Source organism: Perca fluviatilis, chromosome 12 (genome assembly GCF_010015445.1).
Source record: "Perca fluviatilis chromosome 12, GENO_Pfluv_1.0, whole genome shotgun sequence".
Taxonomy (NCBI): Eukaryota; Metazoa; Chordata; class Actinopteri; order Perciformes; family Percidae; genus Perca; species Perca fluviatilis.
The window spans coordinates 24,261,778-24,276,650 of NC_053123.1; the positions used below are offsets into that span (position 1 = coordinate 24,261,778).

Sequence of the window (14,873 nt, forward strand, 5' to 3'; positions counted from 1 at the left end):
ATTGCACTCATTACATATTCTACCTTTACTCCATAAATACACAAACATTAAATTTAAAGTATGAAAAATATGTCGTCTATGAAATTATGCACAAAACGTCTAAAAACATTTTATAGCCTCAACCTTATTAAATCAAACTTTCTCTTCCTAGCTATTTTTTCATTTAGTCCCAATTATCTTCATGTTTACCTTTTAAAATGGACACAATGTTTTTTCCCAGTGGGGAGACAGAAAGAGAGAGCAGGGTGGGGAGTCTCCAGCCTGCTCTCACCCTCTCTGTCTATTTCTGATATGAAGTGTAGATGTTCCCAACATGAGGAGTTGCAACAAGTAGTTGCACAATAAGCCCAGACTTTTGAGAGGAGGAGGAGAGGGGGAGGATGAGGAGAGGTGGAGTTTTTGTGTCTTGTCTGGGATAAGTGTGAAGCCTCAGAGAGATCCAGAGAGAAGCTGACAACTGCTGCAACAGGATTATTAACAGTATTTGTATTCAGAGAGAAACAATTTCCACTTATTGTGGTACTTATATGTGGGAGAATTGCATTTGTTGTTGTTGTACTTGTAGTAACAGAGGGTACTTATTTTCGTGGTATTGCGTATATATTGGTAGCTTTTGAACTTGTTGTAATAATATTACTTTGTCATAGAGATATTTCTACATGTAGTTTTAAAAGTATTTGTAGTTTTAAGATATATCTTTGTGCAATGATTGTTAGTTATTTCAGTAGACATAATAGCACTTAATGAATGAACTGATGAAAAGTATAGACTGCAGGTGTAAAGTAAAAATCTGAGTCGTACAGAATAGAGTATAAGTAGAGTCCAGTAAAATGCAGGACTATGAGGAGTCAGTGTCGTTCCTGGGGACCTGGGGCCCATTTCAGAAGAGAACCTTCTTCCTGCTCTGTCTCACCACCATCCCAAGTGGATACAACCTCCTGGCTGTCATCTTCCTGCTGGCAACGCCCCCGCACCAATGCTACATCCCCGACAATAGCAACCTAAGCCAGGACTGGATCCAGACCAGCATCCCAGTACAGGTCAGAACCAGTCAGAATGGGTTTCAAGCCTGTTCAAAACTGAATGACTAGTGAATGAAGTAATTAATACATTAAGACTTGTATTTCATCATCAGCCTTTAATCAATTATTTAACTATTTTTAAATGCAATCAAAATATTTATTTGTGCATATCAACACATTTAAGTGTTTTTGCATCTGAACCCTTCATCAGTGGCATGCATCATTTGTATGTGTTACAAATCTTTGTTTTATGATGTGACAATGTTATGGTTACGGTTTAGGCACAAACAGGACTTGGTTCGGTTTAGGAAAAGATCTTTGTTTCGGTTTTAATTACAATCGCCTTAACCCCTAACCCTCCTTAACTAAGGGTTAGGGCTAGGTGACCCTAACTTAAAGTTAGGGGACCTTCATTGTCATGGTTAATAAAACACCAGAAGAGAATATCTCCCCAAAATTCAATTAACTCTGAATTTCCTCTCAGCGCTACAAAGTTTTTTAGCATCCTATTGTTTTAGCGTCTTATTGTTTTGGTTTTCTGGCCCATAACCTTACGGTTTAAGTTTACACTCTATTATTCCAGCAGTCCGTCCTCACCCAGAAAACAACCATATGGGTCGATTAAGCAAGCAGCTCATAACGACCGACTATTACGTTTCTTGTTAGCGAGCGATCTTTTGTGGATGAAGTAATTATCGCGAGATCAAGTTCTGCGTAAAGGACCTATCAGACCACAAGCGGCACCGGCACCACTGCGCTCTGAAACCCATTGTTTCCAATCACTTGCGCCGGGCCACGTCCGCGTTTCGTGTGCTCTCCTCAACGCAGCAGCAGCGCAAACCGTGTTTGGTTTGAAATAAGTTGGGGTGGTGGATGAGTCAAACATACACAGGATTTTCACTCAGGATACTTGGATTTATGTGCCATGTGAAACCAAAAATCAGTTGTCATTTTGAAATTTCATCCATGACCTTTACGGACCTTAGTATGTGTCGCGATGACATCACGTCACGTCCTAATTTCAGTAGTTTTATGTGACACATTTTAAGCAAATCCGTTGTAGTATTTTTGTGCCTAAACTTTACTAGTTCTGTTTCACGTTTATTATGTGTTTAAAACTGCGGCCATTACATTAAAAAGGTCACATGATTAAACCACCACCGTGCAGCGGTAAATAGAGCGTTAGTATGTGTTGTTTTGGGAGTTTTTGGAAATCTACTTATAATGTTGTTTATGTATGAGGGTGTATTGTATTACAGCGTTGTTGTTTGTTTCGTAGCAGGCTGCTGTTTTCAGCTATAAACTCACTGTACACTACCTGCTCAGCACCAAACAGCAGACAGACACAGTTAGCAACTACTCTGTTTCATAAGTCTTTTATTCAATCTGTTCTTACTTTTACCAGGATTGCTTGGTATGGTCTGAACATCAGGGACAAAAAACACCTAAGCCATGTTGTGACGGTCGCTGGTAAGGTGATAGGTATCCCACAGATCCTCTTGACAGCTATCTTTGACCTGCAAGTACTCTGCAAGGCCAGGTCTATATTTGACTGCACAAAACACCCCCTTCACTTTGAGTCAGAGTACCCCAGTTCAAGAGCAATAGGAGTAAAAACTCCTTTGCTTCCTGTGCAGTAACTCATCTTACTTTGTGCATTTACTTTAGATTTTTTTTAGAGATTGCTGCTGTAGTATTGTGTATAATTGTTTTCTGCATATTGTATGTAAAGGAAACAATTTTGTACTTTTTGTTTTTGTATTGTTTTTTTGTTTTTGTTTATTTGTTCTTTTTTAGCTTATTCTCCTGACTGCAAATGAGGTTTTTCATCTGGGATAATAAAGAACTGAACTATTGCTGCTGAACAAAGTGGAGGATTTAGCAGCTAAAGTACCAGATATTTTATCTCAGGAGATGGTGGAGACCAAAAACAGAGCTTAAATAGAGTGCATATTGAACTTAAGACACACAATTTTCCTTTTCAATAAAATTAAAATAAAAGACTTGTTAGGCTGGCCCTGACTCCCCTGAAGTTTGCAGCTGCAGTTGAACATTGACTCTGATCTTTGGATTAGGGAAGTGATCTTTATGCAGAACTGATGTGGTCTGCTCGGGTGCACCTCTTGTTGTTGCAGCAAGTTGGAAATAATAAGGATCTTGTTTTCCTGGTCAGCAGATGGCCGGGCGGCTTGAGAGGAGCAGTTGTAGCCGGTACGAGATGGAACTGGTGCAGAACCTGTCTGCACTGGGAACCAGACCCAGCCTGGACCTGATCCACAACCTGTCAGGTCCAGTGTTCCTTCTCTCTAGCCTGAAGCAGGAGGGCTGTAAAGATGGATGGACCTACAGTACTGAGCACTACGAGTCTACTGTAGTCACTGAGGTACTGAGTCTGTTGTTACTATGGAATTTACTACTGCAAGTACAAAAACACTACATTTTACTTTTACTGTTCCCATTAGTGACCCCCCACCTTCCTCCGTCTATGTTGGTTACTGTTTAGACTCCAGATTGTTATATAAGAATCCGGTCTGGTCAGAACAGCTTCTGCCTGTAAAACACTGATGCATCATGACCTCTCTTAGTGGCTACCAATCATTGACTTACCTTGATAAAACTGGAAATGACTGGATGGTGTCTTCTGCATGTGTCATAAATCTGTGTGGTGTAATGCCACAACTTCTAGGCTACTGTACAACAGCTACAGTGGCTAAATTTATGTTTGTGTTTGTTAATGAATCTTTTAGTCAGGTTATTTTTATGTGCAACTACAAAGAAAAACAGCTGTATATTAATTTATGTTGTGCTATTCTAATCTGTTTTCCATTTACATAGTGCAAACTATTTCTGACAGGGTTTTGACCTTTTGAGTTCACTGAGGAAAAGTGATCAAATTAAATATACTTTAAGTTTCCAAAGCTTTTCACAGACTGATCTCATGAAATGGCATATGTATGACACGCCAATTTGTATGCCATTATTGGCGTGTTATCAAGACGCATACTTGTTTTTTAGCGTGTTTATCAACGCCGTTTGGCCTCCATTGACTTACATTACCTTGCGATTGTTTGTGAATTTACGTTGTAGCGAGTAGTATGAAAGGGCGAAAATCCACGTAGGGAGGTTGGTGGATGGGTAAAACACAGGACTTTCACCCAGGAGACCAGGGATTGTGTCCTGTGTGTCATGTTTCCTTCGTGTCCCGCGTGTCACATTTCCCTAAACTCAACTGTCGCTTTCTTCTTTTACTAAATCCAACCCTGTTCTTCCTTTCCTAAACCCGACTGGTTCTTCTTTTCCTAAACCCAACCGTAGCTTTCTTCTCTCGATAACACGCCAAGTGGCGGTAACACGCCAAGTGCCGTGTATGTTTACGTCCACTGGATACAGCATACAAATAACAAGCCACTTGCCTTAAGAAAGTGGGCGTGTATTTTTACGCGAAGTCATGATGTCATGTCGCTTTTCAAAGTTACATCTTTTGGCGTACGTTTTGTCTCATTTCTTGTTTGTATGAAATAGTAAAGTGCATCAATATCGTGTACATTAACTGCCAAAACAGTGTACTCTAAAATACATAAGCGCACTAAGACTGTGTGAGGTAGAGTGTAAGATTAAAAGCACAGAATTGAAAGGCAGACAGGGCATCACCAAGTAGGTAGTGCTGTAGCGCTCTGGCGATACGAGACTTACTACAGGGCAACCAGTAAACAGGTAGCCAAGAAAACCAGGAGGGCTCAAATACCACAGCAACTTGGCAATATAGAAAATGAGGCAGAAACAGTGAAAGCAACACAATCAAATCCCTCACCATAAAGTGATGTATGCCATGTACTGCTGTGAGGCAACTCTGTAAAGTTCATCTCAGCTTGGTGCCATTTGTGAGGCTGAGGCATATGTTGGTTGGGCAACCAAACCTTTGGCACAGGGAGGTAGAAAAGCTCAGGAGGATGGCCCAGAGGAGTCGACAAAGCCAGGCCATAGACAAGGCAATGTCACAGCCCCACCAAAACCAAGCAAAATGGATGGTGTTGAAACCAGCAGTCAGGACAGGAAGGAACTGGAGCCTGGAGGACAGGCCTCTGAAGAGCTGGACACTGAATTATCAGGCTTGGAGGGACCGGACACTGTAGGACCATCTCTAAGATTATGGATACCGAAGTATAGGTTCTGAGAAGCAGGACTGAGCTCACAGGAGTTACACGATGGAGGACCTCGCTCTGAGGAGTTTGATGCTGGAGGACCAAGCAGACAAGAGATGGATTATGCTGGAGTGTGCTCAAAGCAGCAGGACATTTAAGAACCATTTCTAAAGAAACTGACACTGAAGGACACTGGAAGACTAGGCTTAAAGTAGTTGGATGCTAGAGGACAGTGCTCAGAGAAGAACCAGTGGGTTCAAGCAGGAAATAGGGGTTCAAAAGCTTGTGCAGAAGACTGAAAGGAACAGAGACTCAGGACATACAGACTCAGGATAAACCATTACAGGAACAGGAACTCAAGCACAGATAGATCAGGTCAAAAGGCTCTGTTCCCAGACATACGTGACTGCTGGTGACCAGGGGGACTGGTCTTTTGGGTGTTTTTCCAGTTCATGCTTTTAATGTCTGTTTGTTGTGTTAATCCTGGTTGCATTCTCATGTTTGCTTTATAGTTTGCAGAATTATTCCAGTTAATATGTTAATGTCTGCTACAGAATTCCCAAATATCCCTTCTCTTCCAGTTTAACCTCGTGTGCAGGGACCAATGGAAACAGCCTCTGACCTCTGTCGTCTACTTCCTGGGAGGACTGTTCGGATGCTTCATCTCTGGGCAGATTTCTGACCGGTACTTTTCAGTTTCAGTTGAAACTGCTTCCCTTTTTACTGCTGCTCTCAGCTGCTAGAGTTAGCAGAGGTAAAGTTAGTTAGCTGTGAGCTAACCAAGCATTGACCCAAAGAGATGAAGGTCTTCTACAATTTATGGAAAAAGAAAATGTACAATAATTTGGATAGCTGACAGTCCTAAAATGTAGAGACCTACACCATGTACATAGCCTGCAAATTAAAAAAAACATTGAGCTTTCATGGTTTGCGTTAAACTTGGACGACCATCACACTTCCAACAATATCTTACTACTTCAGTCTCTCTTCTTTGACATTAATATTTAAATCTGTTGTATTTCTATTTCAGATTTGGCAGGAAGCCTGTACTGTTCGGTGCCATCACTGCGCTGAGCATCTTCAGCAGTGCTGTGGCCTTTGCTCCGTCCTGGCCCGTCTTCACCATGCTCTTCTTTTTGCTGGGCCTGGGTCAGATCACCAGCTACATAGTTGCGTTTGTTCTGGGTATGGCTTTTTCAATTTATTTATTATACATACAAAGCCAGTGCTTTAAACCCCCAAAATGAATCTTCACAACAAATATGAAAACACCAGTATTGTTCAGAGACTGAGTCATCAAACTTTCACTAATATATTTCTACTTACAACATCATCATTATTTTATCCTTGTGCACTGACAATAGAAACAACTAAAAGGTCCATTAGAGAAGTTAGTATCATTTGCTAACACTTTTTAAACGTTTCCTCCACAGGTTCAGAGATCCTGATTGGTTCGACTAGAGTTCTCTTCTCCAACCTGTGTTTGCCTTGGGTCTACGTGTTCGGTATGATGGTGCTGCCTGTCACTGCTTACCTGGTTAGGAGCTGGAGACACCTGTCACTGACCATGGCTGTGCCAGGCCTGGCCTGTATCCCCCTCTGGTGGTAAGATGACCTCAGAACACTATCAAGATATATCTGCATCTTTTGTACTAATTGATTAATTAGTTTGCAGGTGATATTTTTATATGACATAAAGGACAAGATGACATTTGTCAGGGTCCAGTTAATGAATGTGTCCAACTTGTCCAACTGGTAACCTGATTTTGTACCTTGAATGTACTACAAACAAAAGACTTCATTCAGACAGACAAAAAAACTAAACCCTTGCTTTCATTTGAATGGAATCACTTGTTGAGGGTGGTCTTCACAAAATAAACACAGGGTTATTCAGCAAATTTTTTTTAACCTGGCTCAATTCTTGCCAAAATTAAATGCAATGCCATCTGGATCAAATACATGCAAGTGCACATTCCTGGTAGATTACTGTTACATAAACACTGTATGTGTACTCTCTACCTTACAATAAAATATTAGTTGATGTGATAACGTTCCACAGTTCTAAACACCTGTCTCTGTGTATTATAAACCGTTTGCCATCTGATAAGCCTTCCGACTCATGGATCTATGACTCAAACTGGCCTTTCCTGCCCACACAGCCACTTGGGAACACCCCACTCAAGGAACGCCCTACTGCATGTTATGTGTAAAGTGCAACTAAGCACCCTGTTTAAGCTTGAACACGCCCCGTGCACATATTCTGAAAATACATTTAAACCAAAGCCAGAGGCACAAGGTGTCTTGTATTTTCGAGCGTGGAATACATTTTTTCACGAACGTTCGCCATGCTTGTCTGATAATTTCCGACCTAGGCGGACAGACTCCTTAGTTATTCCCACCATAGCTTGACGAATGAGAAAGAGTCTGTATATAACACAGATGGATGAACCAGGGTTTCAACTGTGTGTCCACCAGGCTGATCCCAGAGTCTCCTCGCTGGTTGGTGTCTCGAGGCCGTTTTCAGGAAGCAGAACTCCTGCTGAGGTCAGCGGCTCTGGAGAACCGAGTGGAAGCTCCACATGTCATCTTCCTCTCAGCCAACGTAAGAGCCTCAAACTTCAGCCTTGTTTCACACACTAAAGCAGGGGTCTTCAACGTTTTTTAAGCCAAGGACCCCTTAACTGAAAGAGAGACGGAGTAGGCACCCCCTAAATGTATAAAATTAACCTGGGCCTAAAATAACCTGTAGGGCAGCCTAAAGCCTTTATAGATAAATTTTTTGCATACAATACTAAGCTATTCAAATATTAATTGTTGGCATAATTTCATAAGTCATTTTTTATGTTAAACATACATGTAGCACATTAAATCTTTTTAATTAACTGCGGATGGCCTTAGTGACTACCTTACCTATGGGCCAGTAAAACTATTATCAAATTGGCAGATTTACATTCGCTAATAATATGTTGAATTTATGTTAGGCCAATTTGGTGGCCCCCCTGCAGTAACTCTGAGGACCTCATAGGGGCTAAAGCATGGTGTACATTGTACTGCAGTTTCTGTCTCTCCACAGGTTGAAAAAGCAAAAAGTGAGACGACAGAGTCCCCCAATTTCCTGGACCTGCTGAGGACAGCAAACATTCGACAGATTACATTTATTCTTTGGCTCATGTGGTGAGTTAAAACACGTTTTCATTGCAAGAATTTCCCCTGAATTTCAGGAACTTTACTGGTCGGTCCAGAGGATGATTACTAATAATATGGGGACCCTCTAGCACCACCATCAGGACAAATCTTCCATTCTTACCACAATAATATCAGCATCTAATGTTCAGTTTCACATTCCGGCTCTCCAGAGGATGAACCCTTTAGTTTACATTTACATTACATTTAAGCTCATAGTGTTGCTATAGTCTTACCGGGCGCTAACATTTAATTCTTGTTTGCAGGTTTTCTTTGAGTATAAGCTACTTTGGACTGTCATTCAACATGTCTGGTCTCTATGGCAACCCTTTCCTGAACTACTTCCTGGTGACGGCTGTTGAGCTCCCAGCGTACGCTGCCAGTTGGCTGGCGGCACGCAGTCTTCCTCGCCGCCTGTCGTATATCAGCTTCACCCTGCTGGGGGCGCTAGCTCTGCTCCTCATCCAAATCACTTTGTACAGTGAGTAAGATTAGCACAAGCTAGCTGCACTCCTCCACCGCTTTATTTCTTTGTGAATTATATTCATGTTTTTGAATAAAATCAAAACAATTAACCATTTTCTGCAAAATCTATTGTTCACTAAGCCCCATTCCCTTTAGTTACCGCTGCTACGCCTGTCAGGGACTCTCGTTCTTGCACACCACATATGCAGTTTGCAACGATAACGGATGCAGATTTATCATCGGAATTCTTACTAATTTTGGAATCAATGGATTCTTGATTTCAGACAGAGGTAGACAAAAGCAGCTTCTCATTTCTAGCCAGGGGTCGTTAATTCTGCCGGCTGAAACAATTATTGTTGCAAGTACTTTTCATCAGCTGTAGTTAGCTAGTGTTGGGTAATTAGCTAGCGCTAACTAAGAGTCAATTTTATTTTTTTATTTATCTCGAACAATTAAGTATGTTGTAAAGAAGAAAAGAAAACAATACCAGATAAATACACAAACAAAATGATGTCTACATTCAGTGTTGTTACTCACCAACACGATTCTCCTTGAGGTGTGACAAAGTGTTGAATGCATTTCCTTCCTCAAAAAACATTCGCAAAGTGTATTGTTTTCTTTTATCAGCTTCGCTTGCATGCAAGTTTACCAAATTGCAGTCTTCCCTGGCTTTGCTGGTGCATTGCTGCATATACTGGCACGTCAACACCATCTGTAGATCAGTGCAATAGTGTGAAAATACTATAGTTGGATTGCGTTGGGGACCCACTCATAACCCCCACTCTACTAGTGGTCAAAAACTGCACAGGGAACCTTTAAATGTGCATTTGAAGGCTGCATTCATACTATTATGCTAACAGACTGAGGCTAAAGTCAGTAACTGGTTGATAATCTGTGAAGAAGACATAGAAGAAAGGAGCAGCATTGTTCTTGAATTGCAGAGTATTGCCTGTATGCACTACGATTACAGTATTATAAATAAAAGCGTAAGTGACCTGCATCCAACAAGATAATAGAGTTTGTATACTGCTCTTCAGCTTTGGAACTAATGCTAGGTTCCTGCTGTAAATTATGACCTTGGTGGCCATGCATGCTAACGATTGCAGTTCATATTAGAACAGATAAACACAAAGTTTAGTCTATTCCTTACAATTTTGCTGGGTTGGTTTAGGAAAGATTAAAAACAAGACGTCACCTCATAACTCTTTATATACAAAATATCTCTCTTATTGCAGCAACAGGCATTCAACACATATCAAGAAATACAAAGCTTGACATGCCTGCCAGGCTTAGTTATGGTATGATTGCGCGATCGCTACTCGGGGAGGGGGTTTAGTGAGCTGTCAATTGCTTCATAGTGGTTCACTGCTTCAGAAATGGTTCCTTTTCCCCATCGTTAACTTACAGCCCTCCTCCTCCCTGCAGGTTATCCAACTCTCACCCTGACCCTGGTGCTGCTCGGTAAATTTGGCCTTCTGGCTGGTGCCGGGGTGTTGTACATGTTCACTGGTGAGCTTTCTCCCACAGTCATCAGGAACACAGCAATGTCCTCTTGTGCCATGTTCTCCAGAGTTGGGTCCTCTGTTTCCCCGTACCTGCTGCAGCTGGGTGAGACCTTTCACTTCAAACATTAAACTGTGGAGTATATAGAGTATATATACTGCAATAACTTATTACAACAAAATAATTGTTGTAGTAGTGGTACCGTCAATACCAGCTGAGGTAGTAGCTGTGAGGCTGCTATTGTGATGCATTTAGTCTGGGCTTTTAAAAAGTTAGTTCACCCAAATGACAAAAAAACAAACTCTTCTCAGTGCCCTCAGTTAAATCTTTAGTGCGTAACTTTTTAATAATATAGAATGTCCGTTACATTCAAGCCATTGCCAAATGAGTTGACACAAAGCTAATTAAGAATATCGGCTCCACAAAACTCACTCTGTATTTCTCAGCATGGCTGTGTTTAGAAATTGGTATAGTACGGCAACTTTTGCGCGCAGAAACTTGAGTAAAGATAATTACCTCTTCTGAAGAGTCCATCATGTTTTTGTAATCCTCTGTGTCCTCCTTGGCTACATAGCAACCGTGTGGAAGAGGGTGAAGCGTGATCACGGAAGGCTTGTATCAATGTGGATGCACCGACAGAATTGTTGTCATTACTTAGAATTCCTCACGGGGGAGACATAAACTACGCACTAGAGCTTTAAATCTGACGATACAGCTTACATACAGTTTGAGTATATTTTTGGTTTGATCTAGTGGGGTTTCAAGACATTTATCCAATTTTTGGGGAATTTAGATGAATGTAATGCTTATAAGGGTATGTGTCGGACAAAGTATGAACTCACTGATCTGGTCTGGTTTTGTCTCCAGCTGTGTTCAATGAGTTCCTGCCGTGGGTCGTTGTAGGTTCTCTGTCTGTGCTCAGTGTTCTGGTCTGCGTCTTCCTGCCAGAGACCTTCAAACAGCCGCTGCCTGACACCATCCAGCAGATGGCGCTAACACATCGGTCAGCCAGCACATTTGAGTGGTCGTTTAGCATAGGAAAAGTCTACGAATCTGAGAGTGGATCTTTGAAATGAAATGAACTAAACTATTCTCATACACATCTACACAACAATATATCAGAATAATCAGAAACAGTAGATTTGCACATACAAGGAATTTGGCATGGTGATTTAGTGCATAACAATAAGCACAGTGCATGAATGAATGAAACACACTAGGGTTAGAATAGAATAAAATAGAATAAATCTTTATTGTCCACCGGGGTGGACATTTTTCTTTGGCTCACCAGACATAGAAAAAATAAATATACAAACAACATATCAGACATAGTAAATTGAGTATAAAAAAAAGATAAAAACAAAAATATATAAATATGCTTAAATTCATTAGGATAGCAGCTCAAGTTAAGTTTTAAATGGATGCTTAGACACAAGAACAGAGACAGCAGCTGACAATGAAGAACCAAAAAGGTGTCAAATACATATTAAAATATAGAACAAGATTTGTACAATGTAAAATGAAATATCATTGTGTATGTGCCACCTGAATAATGCAGCTCTCCTCATCTGGCTTCCAGGTTCAGGTGGCCATGGGCCTCCATGTCTCTGTCAGAGGATGATGGGAAATCAGTTAAAGACCAGACTACTACACCTGAGATCATCTGCACAACTCACCTATAAGACTCACAAAAAAATGAAAGAAAACAAAAACAACGGACAACGGACAACACTAAAACTGCCATCGCCAACAAAACAAGGTTATATTTTAGGAATTAAATATAAGACTTGTGAACCCTGGGAGTGAGGCATTCATTGACACCTTATGAATAGTAACAGTTTGTTGTCTTTACATACAGTAGAGACAGAGTGCACTACTGAGATGGAAAAGGACACTATTGCAAAGCTTTGCTGAAAATAAGGAATCACATCTATTAAAGCTACATTGTGAAAGAATTTCTCCCATCTCTAGCGGTGAAATTGTATATGACAACCAACTGAATATTACTTTCTAGCCCTTCCCATTCCGAGCTCCTACGGTGGCCGAACCCAAAATTAGCTCTTAGTATCTCCATCGTTTACACCCAGCTGTTCTAGCCACTCCAATATTAACTTTGGTCTTGTTGCTTTGCCTGTCGCGTTGTCGTTTTAATTCTCTTTTTCGCTTCCCTGGCGAGTAATCTCCTCCTGGTATTCGTCACGGAGCCACTGAGTGTGAGAGGGCGAAAGGCGGAGGTATGTCCCTCTTTGGCTAATGTATTTTAAAGATGGAGGTGCTACATGGCGGCTGTCATCAAGGGGGTAAGCTTCGCTTCAGAACTCGAACCTCCTATGGCGCCATTTTGATGCTACAAAACGATCACCTCCCGTTAGCATTCCACTGACTGCCATTCAATTTGACGTCACTTTGACGGCGAATAACTTTACATCTGAAGCGTTTAAAGACTCTATTTGTCCATTGTTTATTTCTAAAGAAACACGACAATGTATAAAAGGCTCCATTACCTTGTACCTCACGTTATGGCTCCGTAGCAGACGTTTTTATAAAAATAGGCTAACGATTGTGTCACACAGTAGAGGAATTACCATATAGTACAGGAGAAGCTCGCAGGCAGTTTCGACTTACATTAGCTGTTTAGGTTTAATTACTAATGTTAACTAGCATTTTAGTTAGCAATAATTAGCCTGTGCCCATGGTATCGCCTTACATATACCTACGCTCCCCGTCTCTGTTAGATTGGGAATGATTGAGATTTCTCTTGGCACAGCTACCAGAAGACTTACAACTTTCAGACACGTTGCTCACGTCACATCTACGTCGTCTCTCTCAGATGGAGGCTGCGCAGTAACACTCAGCGCTCACCGGAAAAGTGCTTCTAATATCCTTCACTGGTCTCCGTCCAGAGCAACGGGATCTGTTGGTCCATTCTTATATAGGCTACTGTCTATAGCTGTCATTCGAGCAACTCGCTCGAATGTATTCTAAATGATTCTGAATGGCAGATTCTACGCTTACGAGAATACTTTGATTTGTTGGTGGAAGAAATTACACATGAATGAGCACATATTTGTGAAAGAACAAAGGGATTTTTGCTAAGAATCAACTAAACAAATTACACAATGTAGATTTATAGCTAGCCGAACTAGAAGAAGGGATGTTTAAAATCACATATCAGCTTACTTCACTTGCTGTAGATCCGATGTACTGTGCTTCCACTCATGGATTGAATCAATGGTGCACTTGAGATGATAAACATGAAAACGTGACAATCAGTCTCAGCATAAATATAAATATAGAAAGAGTCATATAAATCATGAAGATGAATTTGAGATGAAAGTTGTTTTGTGCATTTTATACAGACTGGTAAGATGTATTTTGCTCCTGTAGCAACAGCAGTAGTAGCAGTAGTGGTGTTAGCAGTAGCAATGCTACATTACAAGATTCAGATTGGTAATTTAAACTTGAATTTTTAAGTTGTGTATATAAATAATGTTTGGTTTCTACCAGCACAATGAAGAAACATGTGGATGTGTATATATTTAATGTGATGAATAAATTAATAAATCAAAATTAAGTAATTCAAACCCTCTATATTCATTGTTTATTTAGTAGGCTTGGTGTTTTCATACGCAAAGTTTATTCTTTATTTTGAACATTAATCTTATCCTGAACTTTTGATTCTGCAGTTTTTGAGGGCACCTGAATGCCTCAATGGTCTGAACTGGATAGGGCGTGGCCTGTCTGGCTGTGGCTCCGCCCCGGATACGCGGCTCCAGCTTCATGAAGCCAAAGAGGTTAAGCTACACAGGGTTTCGCCGGAAACGAGGCAACTAGGCTTTCAAAATACAAATAAATAAAATCTCTATGGAAAATACACGTTTTTAACAAAACAAATAAAAAAAAAAACTTCTAGCAGCCTACTGTAGCGAATTTGGACAGAAAACAACAGTTTTGTGAAATGTTCCTAAAGATTTATTTTTTTGACTTTAGGCTATTTGTAGTCACTCGACAGATATTACAAAGACACTCTAAAACACAATATAATATTACAGTTTAAATGATTTTTAGATAGTTAATTATTTTTATAGATATAGCTCATTTATAAGCATGCAGAACAATAATAAAAAGAAAAGGCAATATTAATTTTAGTTAAAAAAACAGCATACATTGTCAGGTAGTATTTTCATCATGCAACACAGAGACACAAACAATACATGCAAAGCAATGAAATAGGGGATATTAATGTTAATTGAAATATGGACTTAAAGTGACTATATGTAACTTTTACACGTTTCTTAAAAAGTTCCATCTGATGATCATAAATGACATGTTGGTTGCTATGACAATCTCTTAATGCTTTGGCTCATGACACAGTGACAGTGATACCTGGTTTAGCTCACGATAAATCCAAAATAGGCTAAGTTACCGTATGCAACACTTGAAATGCAACGATGCATCTGTAACATATTCTCTAATGAATGATTTTTTGTCTGAGCATGATATACAACGCGACAATATGACCTCCCAGTAGCACTAACTCAGTAATCTACAGTGGGCA

At 40.4% G+C, this 14,873-nt stretch overlaps 1 protein-coding gene across 3 annotated transcripts; it reads left to right on the forward strand.

The window, feature by feature from the left end:
• The first annotated feature begins 409 nt into the window (after nt 1-409).
• On the forward strand, nt 410-12,365 carry LOC120569821 (solute carrier family 22 member 4-like). Of its 3 annotated transcripts, none has more exons than XM_039817936.1 (11): nt 410-1,040; nt 3,196-3,405; nt 5,746-5,849; nt 6,195-6,349; nt 6,598-6,769; nt 7,640-7,766; nt 8,238-8,338; nt 8,614-8,828; nt 10,238-10,420; nt 11,183-11,318; nt 11,895-12,365. In XM_039817936.1, exons 1-11 carry the CDS (start codon nt 831-833, stop codon nt 11,995-11,997), a joined length of 1,716 nt encoding a protein of 571 aa, XP_039673870.1. In that variant the 5' UTR covers nt 410-830; the 3' UTR covers nt 11,998-12,365. The 3 variants fall into 3 exon arrangements, with proteins under 3 accessions (XP_039673870.1, XP_039673872.1, XP_039673871.1); XM_039817937.1 differs by having other exon boundaries at nt 411-1,040; nt 3,199-3,405; nt 11,895-12,364; XM_039817938.1 differs by lacking the exon at nt 3,196-3,405.
• Nucleotides 12,366-14,873: the final 2,508 nt, after the last annotated feature.